This window comes from Chelonia mydas, chromosome 6 (assembly GCF_015237465.2).
Source record: "Chelonia mydas isolate rCheMyd1 chromosome 6, rCheMyd1.pri.v2, whole genome shotgun sequence".
Lineage (NCBI taxonomy): Eukaryota > Metazoa > Chordata > Testudines > Cheloniidae > Chelonia > Chelonia mydas.
The window spans coordinates 35,914,798-35,930,672 of NC_051246.2; the positions used below are offsets into that span (position 1 = coordinate 35,914,798).

At 43.1% G+C, this 15,875-nt stretch overlaps 1 protein-coding gene across 24 annotated transcripts in view; it reads right to left on the minus strand.

Moving 5' to 3' along the window:
• Positions 1 to 15,875, minus strand: part of DENND2B (DENN domain containing 2B) — a 290,322-nt gene that overhangs the window by 69,027 nt on the left and 205,420 nt on the right. For all 24 annotated transcript variants that reach the window (XM_043547895.1, XM_007057107.4, XM_027819487.3 and 21 more), the window contains 6 exons: positions 14,652 to 14,867; positions 11,153 to 11,249; positions 10,022 to 10,066; positions 6,431 to 6,615; positions 5,597 to 5,706; positions 3,615 to 3,684 (listed from right to left, as the gene is read on the minus strand). In XM_043547895.1, coding sequence (XP_043403830.1) covers positions 3,615 to 3,684; positions 5,597 to 5,706; positions 6,431 to 6,615; positions 10,022 to 10,066; positions 11,153 to 11,249; positions 14,652 to 14,867 — 723 coding nt within the window. The remainder of the gene's footprint in view (positions 1 to 3,614; positions 3,685 to 5,596; positions 5,707 to 6,430; positions 6,616 to 10,021; positions 10,067 to 11,152; positions 11,250 to 14,651; positions 14,868 to 15,875) is intronic.

A 15,875-nucleotide genomic window follows, 5' to 3' on the forward strand; every position in this document is an offset into this window, starting at 1 on the left:
CAGTGCTCTCATGCCCATAGTAAGTCAGGTATTGTGGGTTTTAGAAAAATAGTGCTTATATTATTTGACACATTCTGCAGTTCTGAAGTGGACTTAGGGCCTGACCCTGCACCTGCAACCCCTGTGCAGCAAGCCCATCAACTCCTGCTTTCAAAAGTTGCTTGAAGAGTTTTGCAAACAAATACCAAAATGGAATTAGACTAGAGAGCCAAAACTTGGCACATGTATGGCACCTGCAGAGTTTGCCTGGTCCCTGTCACAGGTACAAATCCCACATTTGCTTGTGCAAAATAGGTCAGTGGGCATGTAACTGTGCAGCACAGCCTTTAAAGACACCGTTCCGGGCTGTGTGCCAGTTGAGGCAACGCCACCCCCATGTGCTGAGATTTGCAGTGGGGAGGAAGAGAAATCCTCCCCTCCTCCACAAAGGAGCAGTGGAACTGTGGGGTGAAGGCTACTTCACCCTAATGACCACAGCCTTTAGCATGGTCTCAACAACATCTGTTTCCTCTTCTCACAAGGCACAGGGATCCACTGGGCTGTTCCTGGGACGCTCTGCAGACCTTCTATGTAGCCACCAAAATCCCATCTCTCTCTATATAGCTGACAGCACCAGTTTAACCAGAGGCTTTCTGCACCCACAGCATATGGCGCAGCATTTGCCCCATAATGATCAACTACTTCACTGAAGAATTAATAACCTTTAGCCTACAGCATTTTACTTATACAGTATCTTCTACACTCCCATCAATTTGTCATACATTTCCTGTAAAACCTATGGGCCAGGTGGTGGCCTGCTGCTGATCTACAGAAACCACAGGCACCTCAAAGCAGTGCAGGCAGTTCTTCATGTGCTGGGTTAGAACAGATCAGTACATCACCAGTCACTTCTCCTTATATTATTTCAGAACGTCTGATCAGCACAAGTGATCTTTCTTATTGTTTACCAGGATCCAAGACAGGTTGCCACACACCCTCCTAACATTCTAACTCATCCTGTGTTCATTGTGATTGCTCATTCAAATATGGCAATAGCTGCTAATGCTCTTCTGCTCTTGGGTGGTTCAACGGCCTTCCAATGTCTAACATTGCTAATTTGGCCACTGACAGTCTTTGTCATTCTGTGTATATTGTTTATGTTGTTCTAGCTTGTATGGGTGAGCTCTTCAAAAGAGCTCAGCTTTGGCCTAACTCTGTTCCCACCATTGACGTCAGTGGGAGCAGGCTGAGGCCAGTGCTGAGCACTTAGAAAATCCCAATCCATGTGACTGGCTCTGGCATTTATCTTTTGTTTTCAGTCTTTTCAATCTTGAAATGTCATTTAACTCCAGAGTCCGCTGGCATCATCTGTTTAATTATTCATTCGGAATGATCCTTAATAGGTCAATATTTTAAAACATATGAGCAATCCCCCCAGCATGTGTCTTTAACAACCTGTCATATTTGCACCTCTTCAGTAATACTTACTATCACTTTATTCCACTCTATACACTCTGTGGTGAGTGCTGTGACCTAGTAACCGGTCTGAAGTACAGCTCTTTGCATCTTTTTAAGCTTTATATCTCACTCTTACACTTAGTGCCATAACCATAATATTCTTTCCACAATGCGCTTTCCCATAGGCTTTTCAAGGATTTAATTCTCCGGATCATTCAGGTATGTTTAAATCTCATATACTTATTTCCTGCACCAATTATGTTTGTAGCAATGAGTTTACAAAATGCTTACTCTTGGAAAAAAAAAAAACAAGCCTGAATCTTTCATGACTGATTTTATTCAGTGGCTCGTCTGCAAATATTTACAAAAGTACTTTTTGTGCAGCTTTTATTTGTCCTTCAGATGATAAAATACTTTAAATATAGTGTCAGCATACATATCTTCCAGATTGCTTATCTCATTATTCTGCCAGTTTTCCCAATATGCTGATTTCTCTCCTGAAGTAGGTGAATGGGCATGTTGTTCAATATCATCTCATATTTATTTTTTGCTGTATGAATTTGTAAAGTCTATACATTTCTCCCCATAATGCACAAGTGTGTAAAATGACTGGGTTAAATGTCTATTGGCAAGATAATTACATTTTCCTCAATATATCTTATTTTGGTCATATCAAATCCCAAACTAAACCCAGCAGCTAATGCCTTGGATTTCCACAATCAATAGTAAGATTTGTGCAAGATTAAATACTTGTGGATACTTCCAGAAATTTGGTAGTTTTAAACAACCTTTATTTTGTGGACTGAATAGTTTCCACAATTTAATTCTAGCCAACTTTTTCTGAGAAGGCTTTGCTAAACTTATGAAAATATACATATTTACTTTTAAGTGGTAGCACATATGAAAAATAATTGAATTGTACTGCTGGCCTCCATCTTTATTTCGTTTATTTGTTCCCATAAAGATATCTTCTGGGTGCCCATTTATTCAACCTCTGAGTCTCTCCCGCAGCCATCCTCTCCCATACTAGCCTGTCCTAGTTTCACTGTGGCTCATGCCCTTTTATAGCCATAAACATTTCCACTTCTCATTTATATTTCATTGTGCTTCCCCATGTATTTTACACTCCAAAAGGTGGGATATATAGGTGCCATCCTTGGAAAATATTGCCAGTAGAACTGACAAGTGCATTGCTTTTGGATTAATGTTACTGAAACTTTTACAAATACAGGACCCAGTGCTGTTCCCAGCAGCACCAACAGGAGCTTTGACACAGACCTCGGCAGGAACAGGATCAGACACACATGTATTTCAGTATGTCTATCAGAAAATGTCTCTATTAACTAAGGGCCAAATTATGCCTACCCTGCTTGGGTGCATTAGGAGGGGAGATGAGGCTCAGTGAAGAAAGCCCCTTTCTTCTATAATATTCCCCTCACAAGCCCAGCAACACTGATAGTGAAATTCACTCTTGTCTAGAGATCCAGCAAATGGCCTATGCGCAAATTAAATTCCACTGAAGTTCTCAAAACAGGGCTAGGCTGCTCCAAAGTATGCTGGATCCATGTCAGCATAGAATCAGCCCAAGATAAAAAACTACAACCCCTCCTTTGCAGTTCTAAATCCATTACTATGTGATGAATATGGGTGAAAGGACTGAAATGGAGGCTGACAATCTGGGCCTCCCAAGTTCTAGTCATGGCACTGCATTAGTTTGTTGTGTGCCCACGGGCAAATCACTTAACTCCTCTACTGCAATTTTCCTGATTCTGAAATGGGTGACAACCTCACACGGGTGCTAAGGATTGATTAATTAATGTTTGCACAGCACCTAGGAAATGAAAAGGGCTGTGAAAGAATTAGGCATGTTAGAAACACCACGAGAATAGCCTTCTTTGTGGTGGTGTGGTATTTCTGCTTTTGGTTGAAACCGAAACCAAGTGCCAATGAAGGGGGAAAATGTTTTGTGACCCTCTTGAAATATTTGGGTTCTCTTTCATTCAGACAAAGGTTTCTGACAATTCTTGTTGTATTTGATTTTGTTATCTTTCCAACTCTCAGAGTTCTGGGAACAGCTTTCCTTTTGGCCCACAAAAGGCATGCTAACAACTATGCACTGCAATGTTGACTGACAACTGAATTTTGTGCTTGGAAAGAACTCAAGTTGATGTACTTACCAGTAATCTTCTGCAGTAACCAAACCTTCTGCTGCCATCTTCCCCAGTCAGCATGAAAGAGAAGGTCTCGCTGTAATAAAGATTGTCCCAGATTTTATTGTTACAGTGGCAGGACTGTAGTGAGTTCCTAGGAAGAGGTGTTAATCTACCCTTTGAATACAGCTTTAGTTTTGCCTTCTTTTCAATTAGTGGATAGATTATTACGAAGTGCCTTAAGGTGCTTCCAAGATAGATAAGTATTTCAAAATGGACACAGCATCAACGGACAGCTGCTGCTTTTTCAAACTAGTCGTTCTGGATTTTTTGGTGCTATGCAGGTGGTAGGATTTCTACCACATTGTTCCCTTTTGAACCCTAAGTATATAGGAGAGGTTTGCAGAACCAGAGCTAGCTTCTCACCTACAGCCAAAGAGCACCCAGCACAAGACTAGGGGGGACACTAAGCTCACCTTCAACTCCTTGATCCTGGGGTTACTGTGTACACCAAGTATGGTTGCTCTGACTTAGGCTGATTTCAGAGGGTCCCAAGGATCTGAAACCAGATCTGGGAATCCATGCACTGTAGAGATATCCCAACCACATCCTCTTTCCTCTGGCATCAGTGATTCTGGTGGCCAAGACAAGGAGTAGTACGGAACCTCTACACCAGCTCTAGAACACCAGAAGATCTCCGTTGCATTGGGGCAACGCTCCACGGTTGAGACATGTCAGCACTCTGGCTGGATTCTAGCAGCACTAGAGCACAAAAGTGTCCACACAGCACTTGAGGACCCGGCCATTCCACTACAAAAGCATATAGCATCTGATTCTTATTTACATTAAGGCCCCTTTAGACTGCACTGGCAGTGTAAATGAGAATCGGGCCAATGTTTTAGTCCATATCTGAGTTTACATTTAAGCTTTTTTCCGCCCTCATTCAAAGTGCTTTGCTCTGGCTTCATAAAGCACAACAAGAACCCTAGCAATTTTCTTACCCTGGGTACACATACCCCTTCTGAACTGGGAATAGCACAATTCTACTTATCCACTTACCCGGAGCGAGTAAAATAAACAGAGGTCTAATGCTCCTTCAGTGGTTTTAATATCTCATAATCTGTATACTTCAGAGCACTGAGTAACATAGCCAAGCTATAGCAAACACACCACTGTCACTGTACCCTTATGTGGCATGAGCCATGCAAGCCAATGAAATGTTACATACTTGCTTGTTGGCTGTGGTAATTCACTTAGGTTGTGCCGCCACAAGGCTAATGTGGTGTGACATCACAATCAAAAAGCACATATGAGACATACTGTACAGAATCTCCAATTTTACTGACATACATGTCATTCCACACACATTAAAAATCCATACAATATTTTGGATGATTCATCTCTGTCCATCCTTCTGCAAACCGGGGAAGCAGGAAAATAAGATTGACACAGTTTTGGAGGTTTCTGTTGCGAGAAAAGGAGCAGGTGGGTTTGGTTCTCCATTGACTTGCCTCTCATGTAGCCATTTAACTCTGTGCAAACCAGCATGGTAGGACCAGAGCCTCAGCAGATGTATATTGGTGTAGCTCCACTGAAACATATGGTGCTATGTCAACTCAAGCCAGCAAAGGATCTGGCCCATAGAGTTTTACATCCATCCATCTGGCACTCACTTTTTCCAGGGGTAAATGACTACACATGGTGCCAGGCAGAGGAGAATCAGCCTCTGTCTTTCAGCTTTTTCACAGATCTGTTTCTGCATTTGGACTTGGCATTGTGACAAACCCTCCAACTGCTTCCCCCCAACAATACAGGTTTGTAAATCAGGCAAAACAAGGAGGAAAAATATTATGGAACTTAAAAAAAAATAAAAATTAAATACCGCTTCCTGAGTGTGAAATGGGCAAGACTCAAAACTGCTACTTCCTTATGTGGGCAAGGGCATTTCTGTCACTCTGACAGGTACACGCCAACCACACTGAGCAGGAGAAACATACAGGAGGGTTTACCTGTTGTATTCTGATACTGGGATCCAGTCCTTGGCATCAGGAAAGCAGAATTGTGGGATGGCTTTGAGACGCTCCTCTGCTTCTCGCACTTGCTTGGTGGGCCTTTCAAGCTGTGGTGGATGAAATCAGATTCACTTGATTCCAGCTTGAGCAAGTCAGTCATTTGTAATGAACAGTCTCAGCAATAGGTTTCCTAATTAACCCATTGGGGCAAGGACCATCCTGTTCTGTTCTTGTACAGTGTCTAACAGAATGGGGCCATCATCCATGATGGGGAATCTACGAGCTACCACAATAAAACTAATCCTCATGGCTAACATTTTAAAAAATTCATCTGAAACAACTCTGTCCCAGAGTCACCTGATGTTCTTGTGAAACCAGTGCATCTCAGCACTTCAAAATGCAAACCTACCTCAAAATCAGCATCAGCTGTCAGGGTGTGATCCAAAACCCACTGAGGTCATTAAGAGTCTTTCCACTGACTTCAATAGACTTTGGATCAGACCAGACCTGGTTAAAATGTCTATGAAATATTTGGAAACTAAATTAAAACTCAGCAACTAAGTGCTCCCAATTAAGCCAAACTCTTCAGTGCTGGGAAAGGATATGCTATAGAATGTGAAAAACATTTCTGAAACAGCCGAGCCTCTTTCTCCCTGCTCTCAACATAAGATGCATTTTAGAACAGAAAGCTCTGGATAAATTCAGAGATCAGGTCTATTGACCCAGCTTAAAAGCAGATTCCTATTACATGCTCCTTTTATTGATCTTGGCCAAAACATCTTAAATGCATTGAAAATAGGTAACCACAAACAAGGTAGGTTGTTGCTTTACCTTGGGAAATTGATATGTCACTTCTGGGAGATAAGTATTTTTAGAAGGTTTCTTTTTCAGAGACACTACCACAAAATACTCAAACAGCTCTCGCTCCTGCCATTCAATCAGCTCCAATTCCAGGGTGCGGTAACTAGGAGCCCTCTTCAGCATTGACTGGATGTGGACGAGACGCTGGGTATGAGCTAGCATTTACAAAGAAAGAAAGATTGTTACCTGGAACTGACGTGTAAGCCGCAGACATTCAGAAAGGACTTGATGTTTGTCAAGATCTTAGTCCAAACATGTTCCCCTTTAAAAGTAGACGTTCATGCAGTGCTCTCTCTTATTAATTCCACCCATAAATCAAAGCCTTCTGCAAGAATTGAAATGATGTAACACTAAGCTAGTGGAATCATTTGCAACTCATAGAACTTTAACCCTGCCAAAGTTCGGTTTGTTCTATACATATAGGGCTGTTAGGATACAGACATTCAAGCCTGTCTATAAAGGCCTATACTTAAGAATTTAGGTGTATTCTTATCACTTGGCTAGTTATAGAGGTATAAAAGAAAGAATCAATATCACTGTCTGCCAGTGTAAGGTCCTTCTCTTACTGTGACAATCTGAGGCCCTGTTCTTAGGCTAAGGCCTTTGGCTAAGCAACAGAGGCAGCCATAAGCTGGGAAGCGACCGGTCACATCCTCACATTCCAAACTAGTCACATTGAAATAAGGTGCTATTGGGCTGTTAGGAATACAATCCTGTCCTGATAGTGCCTATCACCTCCAGAGAAAGGAAGTGCCTAGAAAATGTAAAAGGAAACTTAGTTTGATAGCATCCTGTCTGGCAAGAACTCACTTATCAATAGCTGGGGTGTGAAATCCTCACTTCTGTATTGTTTTGTCATTGTAGTTCCCACTTTGCTATTGTTTGTCTGTAGAATCTCTGTCTGGTTCTGTGATTGTTCCTGTCTGCTGTATAATTAATTTTGCTGAGTGTAAACTAATTAAGGTGGTGGGATATAATTGGTTACATAATCATGTTACAATATGTTAGGATTGGTTAGTTAAATTTCAGGAAAATGATTGGTTAAGGTATAGCTAAGCAGAACTCAAGTTTTACTACATAGTCTGCAGTCAATCAGGAAGTAGGTGAGTGGGGGGATGGGAACAGGGAATGGGGGTGGGGAAATTGGAATCATGTTTGGCTAAGGGCAGGAATGGGAGTGGGGAAATTGGAATCATGTTTGGCTAAGGGCAGGAATGGGCACAGGGACACAGATGTAAGGCTATATGGTGTTAGAGCTGGGAAGGGGGATACTAAGGAAGGAAACTGGAATCATGCTTGCTGGAAGTTCACCCCAATAAACACTGAATTGTTTGCACCTTTGGACTTCGGGTATTATTGCTCTCTGTTCATGTGAGATGGACCAGGGAAGTAAGTGAGTGAAGGGCTAAATTGTGTTCTTGTGTATATGTCTGCAACGGGCTTGGTGAGGGTAACAGATCAGACTCAGACCTGGGCTAGATCAGGAAAGACCAGTAGCACAGCCTGTCAATCTTTAATGACCACAGCTTGATGCTACAACCCCCATCAGAGTATCTGCAACATTTTCTGTAGTTTCTATCCCACTGCTGCTGATTATCACCAAGGAATTTAACGTGAACCAAATTATGCGTCTGCTGGCCTGTAGGGAACGGTGTGTAGGGCACCTAGCAATGCTGAAGAAACACACCGTGGCTCTCTACTATGTAAGGCACAGTGCCTTCCCCATGAGCGCTGTGTGGCGCAAGCTCCTGGGTGCCCAAGGCATTTAGAAAAGGGGGAGCTTGAGTTCCCCACAGGACTCCCTTCTGACACTAGCTAATGTGCAGGGCAGGGATGAAGTCATGGTCACACCCAGCTCTGATCCTAACATGCTAGCAACAGCCCCCAAATTGCCTGGGCAATGCAAGCAGCCACACTACAGTCTCCTGTGCACAAACATTAAGTGGGAAAGGGCTTTCTGCATCCTCGCGCTCACCTCTCCACCCCAGGATCCTGCCACAGCTTGGGGTGCAAGTAAGTGCTGCCGTTTCCGCTGCAGAGAGAGTCAGGACTAGGATTTGCATCAGGCTGTTGAGGGCAGCGGTAGCTCACTGACAGCTGCCCAGAGAACAGAAGCGATTCTCTCCCCACGCCATTCACTCCCATGTACAGCCTATTTCCATGGGACTAATGCACCTCTTTCGGCCATGGGAACTGGGCCAGGACTCAGCCTGACATAACTCAGAGAGTGGGGATAGTTTCCACAAGCCATTTACTATCCAAAGACACTTTTTCTTCAATTAGAAAGATATAATACAGGCACATTATGAAATGTATCCCATGCTCTGTACTGGCAGTGTGACTGGTAAGGTTTAACATGCTGTCTCCATTTTACACAGAGGCTTCTAGGCATGCAAGCAGGTTACAGTGTATCCAAACTTCGGGCTAAAATTAAACAGGATGACAGGGAACCACACAGTGCATGCTCACATCACCAGCACCTGGAATTGAATGCTCTTTTCTCAGAGAACCCTACCAGCCTGCTCAGTTCTCCCGAAGGGAGCGGGACACTGATAGCACCTAAAACAGCTCCAGCCCATTACAGAGACATGCACATAACTGTGCATTCCACTCCCCAGCTCAGAGCCACAGTTCTGCACTACTGTTTTCTTTTTCCCTGTGATTAATATTGTGTGGTATTTTAAATCAATAAAAAGAAAATCAATAGAAACAATTTCTGGTGCAGAGGAAGAACCCTGCTGCTTTCCTTCCTTTTTATAGTTTGGTCTGAATTTCAGTGCTCTCGAAAATGAAGGAGTAATTCCTCAGGCTTGAGCCAAGTGTACTGCATGTAACGCACTGTCAACCTCTGGAACTCCTTGCCAGAGGGTGTTGTGAAGGCCAATACTATAATGGGGTTCAAAAGGGAGCTAGATAGATTCATGGAAGATAGGTCCATCAATGGCTATTAGCCAGGATGGGCAGGAATGGTGTCCTTAGCCTCTGTTTGCCAGAAGCTGGGATTGGGTGACAGGGCATGGATCACTTGATGATTACCTGTTCTGTTCATTCCCTTTGGGGCACCTGCCATTGGCCACTGTCAGAGGACAGGATACTGGGCTTGATGGATCTTTGGTCTGACCCAGTATGGCCGTTCTTATGTAGATGCTACGCTAGTCTCCCTGATGCACAGCTTACAGTAGTTTTTACTATCTGGAGTCTGCAGACATATACATGTGCACGCTCATAGGCAAGTGCATCTTTAAAGGAAAATGCCAGCATACCAGGCATTACCAAAGCAGGTTCCTCATTATGTTTCATGGCTTCTCCTTCCCCTAAAATCAGTTAGACCCTCACAGTTCACCATGCACCTGATTTCCAATATTTATACCATGTTCATGATCCTGCATTTCCAAACTTTGTGAATGGAGTCAGGAGGTAGTGAGGGGTAGCAGGTTTCAAAGAGGAAATCAAATTTCATGCCCTCCCATGAAGAGTAACATCATACAATAAAAGGAGCATTTATTTTGATGGGGACTGCAAGTGTGACTGACTGGAAGCTAACACGGACTGACCCCTCACCTTTAAACCTGTCATCTGAGTCACTTTCACTCTCACTGTTCTCATCTGCAAAAGAGACAAAGAGATGTCTGTTAAAGGCAAAACGACAACTTTTTTAGATGTTTATTTTTTTGGCTAAGGTGCAATGCTTAGCCCTGCGATCAACGCACTCTGTGCTGGAGTTTCAAACTGCACAAAATCAGTGGTTCAAAGGATCAGTTTGTGGAGACTGTTAATTGGAATAGGATTATTCTTATGTTTGAGATTCAGGGTACAGCCTAGCTGAAAGCACAAAGGTTTAGACCCCTTTACAGCAAAGCCTGTTTCACTGAATCCCCACCTGTGTAAAACTACATGGGTGGATGCATCATTCTGAAAAATGATTTGAGCGCTTCCACTTGTTCTCAGCTTTTTGAAAGGAGGTTGCATGGCATCAAAGAACTCTAGGGAGGCTCTTCATTAGTGCAAGACCTCAAGCTGGCTGGACATGGAGCATAGTACATGAAGAACATGTGAAATGTGACCTGATCTGAGAGGGAGTTTTGAACAGTGTTCACATGAAAGTTCCACAATGCTCAAGCTACACACATGCACATTTACACTTCTGCATGTACACACATACACTTACACAGATCCTCAGAATGGAAAACTTTCTGAACTACTTCTCTTAGCAAATATAAACATTTAGGGCCTGATTTGCTAACTGGGCCAGTGTTTTTGCAGGTGTAATCTTGAGCACACAGTGAATTAAGTCCACAATTTTGCGCCAGGAAAAAGCACAAATGAATTGCAGGGACAAGACTGTGAATTTTGTACAACATCTACAAATGCAAAATCCTGTAGAAGTTAATTAAGGACTAAGGGGCTAGAGTGAGGAGTTTAGCCAGGGGTTGGTGTTGGTGGGACAGACCTTGGTGTGGGATCTGAGCCCCAGTTAGTTTTAAGCCATCCAATATTTCCCTTTTCAGGACGCAGAACTTCCACTGATGTCAATGGGACATGACAAACAGAGCAAGTGTAGGAGATCACAGAAAAATATACACTGTGGATCAAAGAGGGGAATATCTGCAGAAGGCTGGATAACAATTCCTATAACATTCACATGGATAAAGTACCGTATTGTCTCATCAGACCAAGAGATTTGTGTCATACCTCGCAGTGATGCTGTCTCAATATTGGACATTGAAAGCTTCTTCAATCTTTTTTTCCCTCTTTTTGCACTATAGATAGAATTGATCCTTTGTACAAGCTGCAAAAAAGAAACCAGGAAGGTGAAACATTAGAATACACTATCACCTGGATGACAAACAAACAGCGAGTGTAAACATTTTTCTCTTTAGAAATCTTTTATGTATCTTCATTTATTTCCCTCTGACTCTCCACATAATCTGACCCCTACTGGCATGACAGCTTTGTCCTCTGCAGCCTCTGCCGTCTGGAACTGCCTTCCTGTCTCTCTCCTCCTCAATGATTCTCCATCTTATTTCCAATCTCAGTTGAAAACCCCTTTATCTAGGGGTAAAACTGTCAACAGTGCTAAAGTACTGTATAAAAATGGGATTTAAGCTCATAAATTACTTAGGTGCTTTTGAAAATGTGACCCTATGCCTTGTAATCTCTCTCTCTTGGTCTGTGTGCTACTGTTTATCTCTGTATCTGCACTGCTTCCGGCCAGATTCTGTGATCCTCAGTTGAGCTAAATTCTTAGGTCCCAATTCAGGTAGGTCCTTAAGAATATGCCTAACTTTAAACACCTGCTTTGTCCCACTGACACATGCTTAAGCCTCTTCCTGAATCAGGGACATAGTTTGCTCCACTAAGGACTACATAATTTGACTCCAATTCTGTAAAATATTTTGCGATACAGGGCCAGATCCTTAGCTAGTGTAAATCAGCGTAGTTCCATTGACTTTAATGCCCAATTACACCAGCTGAGGATCTAACCCAGGGGTCGGCAACCTTTCAGAAGTGGTGTGCCGAGTCTTCAGTCTTCATTTATTTATTCTAATTTAAGGTTTCACGTGCCAGTAATAAGAATCCATGCGATCCATGCTGAGCTGCGCCCCCTCTTGGCCCTGTCTACACCCCTCACTACCCCAGGCTGAGGCCAGAGGGCCACAGCTGGGGGCGGCTGAAGAGCCCCGGGCTGAGGCCAGGAGCAGAGCCCCAGGCCGGTGGCTGGGACCCCAGGCCAGCAGCAGAGCCCCCCGGACTGGTATCCGGGACCTGCGGCCAGCAGCGGACTGAACCCCAGGCTGGCAGCGGAGCCCCCCAGACCAGTTTTGCTGTTGGTAGTAAACACCTTTTTTCAACGCCTGGGGAAGAGCATGGATGTGAACTCCCCACAGAGCAGCGTATCAGAGTGATGTCACCATGCTGGTGACAACAGTTACATTAAGGCCCAAGGAAGTTGCTCTGGGAATCGGTGCGATTGACCATCAAGATCACACTGAAACTGACTCCACACAAAGCGCTGTCAAATGCACAAAGCAAGCAGAGGAACAAATAATTTCTCACTGATCAATTTTAGTTAGTTCAGGTCACCTTGGGTAATACTTGTTATAATAAGAGATACACAATTTTCAGGTGGAAATATGATTTTCGAGTCAACAGAGTCCCTTTCACTGGAGAAACAAAAAGGAGGAAAGAGAGGTACAAAATTAAAGGGACAAATTCTGCTGCTTTTACTCATGTTGAGTAGTACTTTACTCCACAAGTAGTCTCTAGTATCGCCAAACCCACCACTTCAAAAATCCTATGTCAGGCCCCTTAAAACCATGAGACTGACTTAAAAATCATGACATTTTGAAAAGATAGTTGTTTTATTTTGTTTATTTATTTATTTATTTTTGCCTTTTAGTTTCTGTGTCTTTGGGAATCACATTTTCAAGCTTTTCTCCACAAGGGCTAGAAACTAATTTTTTCTTTTAATGAAAGTTGAGGTTCTCCCATAATCACATGATTCCAGGAGCTAAGGCTTTAAGAAAATATCAAATATTGTGAGACTTGCAATAAAGTTGTGAGAGTTGGCAACAATGGTAATTTTCAAGATGACGCTATCCCTTTAAATCAAAGAAACAAATGGAGGAAAGAGGTACAAAATTAAGGGCCAAATTTTGCCACTTTTACTTACATTGAGTAGTAACTTACTCCAGGGGTAGACCCACTGAAGTCCCATTGAGTAACATCTTACTCCTGCAGTAAGGTATTATACTCAGTGTGAGTAAGGATATCAGAATCTGGTCCTGATAGAATTATTTAAGGGCATATTATTAGTTGCCTTCATTTTCGTTTGCTTCCTGCTTAGGCAGAATTTCAGAAATATAAAAATGTTCCTTTTCTGTCCACACAATATTTATAGCTACATCATTTTGAAAACACTCCTCTATAGAACAGGAAAGAGCGAAATGTACAATAAAAACTAGCATTGTTCACAGGCTAAAAATAAACATGTTGGCAATTCTCTCTTCCTTGACGCTATTGTACCAGGCAATTATTTCATTTCCCACTTTATATTGAAACTTTTTATTTGGCCGAAAGCGTTAAATTTAATTAATTTTTATTTTGTATCTGTAAGTTGATCTGGTCTGCGCAGGCTGTGAGTCAAGCATAGGGCCCATGTTAGGTCAGTGGAGATTGCCTTGGGAACAGTTGTAATAAACAAAACTTTTAAAGAAAACGAAAAGAAAAGAAAAAAAAAGAAGCAAAAATCTTAAGATGCGTACTGAACATTATAAACAGTGATAGATCAACAGTTACAAATTCAGACTCCTCGAGCTAGGTATCGTACAATGCTCGGCCTTATAGAGCTTTCAGAAAATCATGTGATTGTTTTAAATAGTGGAAAAGCTGAATAAAATATCAAGCTAGGTGAGGCTGGCAAAAGGGTGTTTAATATTCTGGGCCATAATGAAGGCCCAGAGTCAGCTGGGAGCAGTGCAGAGCCACCCCACCCCACCTCCAGGGGAGGATCTCTCATCCCAGCTCCACTGCATGCAGCCAATGTGTGTAAACAGTGAGATCTCCCTCTGCTCCCCACAGTTCCTAGCTCTTCTGCTGGCTGTTTCAAATCTGGACACAACATTTCTTTCTGTAGGGAAAACAGACTTAATTGATGGATAAATGCTGTACAGACATACTGGGCAAGATCCTCCAGACTGGCTGAGCTGTGCACAGCATGAAACCAGCTACTGGGACAAAGGAAGCTTTAAGCCATCTTTGTTGCTCCCAGATCCTGGGGCCAATCTGCACCTGCCCAGATACCCAACACATATCAGAGCAGCCTGCAGGCTGTGCTAACTTAAGCTAGCAGTCCCCTAGTTCCCAAGAGGCCATTCCAGCAGCTGAGATCACAGTGGGGAAGGGATCCCTTGATCATATCTCCTTTTCCTCAGGCACGTCCCTTAGGCCCAGGGCAGGAGGTGGGGTGGAATAGCAGCCACTACTGCGGCTCCACATCATCAGAGCATTCCCCAATGCAGAGAGAATCCTTAAGGGGCCAGTTAAGCCAATCAAAGGGCTGTTTTGCATGGTCAGAGCAGGACTGAGGATCTGTTCTTGTGACAACTCACACTTGCCTTAGTGAAAGTGAAACCAAGGCTGGACCCTTGTCACTGATGCATAATTTGGACAATAGTCTTGTGGCCATTACCTTAGGGATCCTCCTGGCCCTGCGTGTGGTCAGCAGTTCACTTGTGGTGCTCAGACTGTCCTCATTCAGACTGGAAGGGGAGGAGGGGATACCAAGCTGAGCCAGAAGCAGCATGTCATCATGGCTGTGTCGCTTGGGTAGTCGTGGTAAGCGATGGCTCTTCCTCTCGGACCAGTTCCCAATGCGCAGGGACTGGCTGCTGGGCTTTGAAGGTAGCTGCAAAAACATGAACAACTTGACATCCCATTTGTTGGAGAAGCACCTATCACAGACATGAAGCCATGGTGGCAAAGGCCAGCTGTGTTGGGGTCTGTTCTATCTCCCTCCAAAGTCAATGAAAAGACTCTCAACTGACTTCAAAGAGAGCTGGAAAAGGCTCTTAGTGAATATGTTATGGCAATACAAAGATTTTCTTGCCAGGCAAGCATCCTCTCTGCAACACGTACAACGGTTTTAAGCACAGAAGGGTCCAAATCAAAATGATCAGATCTGGATCTGCATCTAGGACCTGATCCAAAGAGTCAACAGAAAGTCTTACATTGACTCCTATGGATTTTGAATCAGGGCTCTAAACGTCCACAAACGTTGTGAGGTGCAGGTCAGACAATTTAATAAAGTGTGCATGTTAATATTGTACCCCAATATAAAAGTATGGCTGAGATCAGAGCACTGACACAGCGGGTCTGATTCTCCCTTCCCTTACACTCATGTGAATCAGGACTAACTCCACTGATGTCACTGGTGTGGGGAAATCAGGCCTTCTGTATTTCTATAACGTTGCCTTTCCCTATACAGTAAATACTATCTCAATCATTTCAAGAACTTGAAGCTTAGTTTTTCCTCTGTCTCACGTTCATGAAGAATCTTCTGAAAATCTCTTCAAAACATGAATCTGCTTAGTTGATCACTGTGGGAAAGCTGAGTCTCACTACATTGATTAAGCACCAAACAATCTATGGGCATGAACAATTCTAGGTTTCCTAACAGTATTTTGTATTGTGTGGCAGCAATATATTGTACTGCTGCCCAGGGGTTAACGCAGTGGACTAGGAGCCAAGATTCCTGGGTTCTTTTTCCAGCCCAGCCACTGTTTAAATGCGTGCAAGCCACTTTCTGAATCGCTCTGTGCCTCAGTTTACCTACCTGCATCAGGATAATTACTGTACCTACCTCAGATAATTTAAGAGGCCTAATCAAGGTTTCTAGAGTGTAATCAGATGCTCA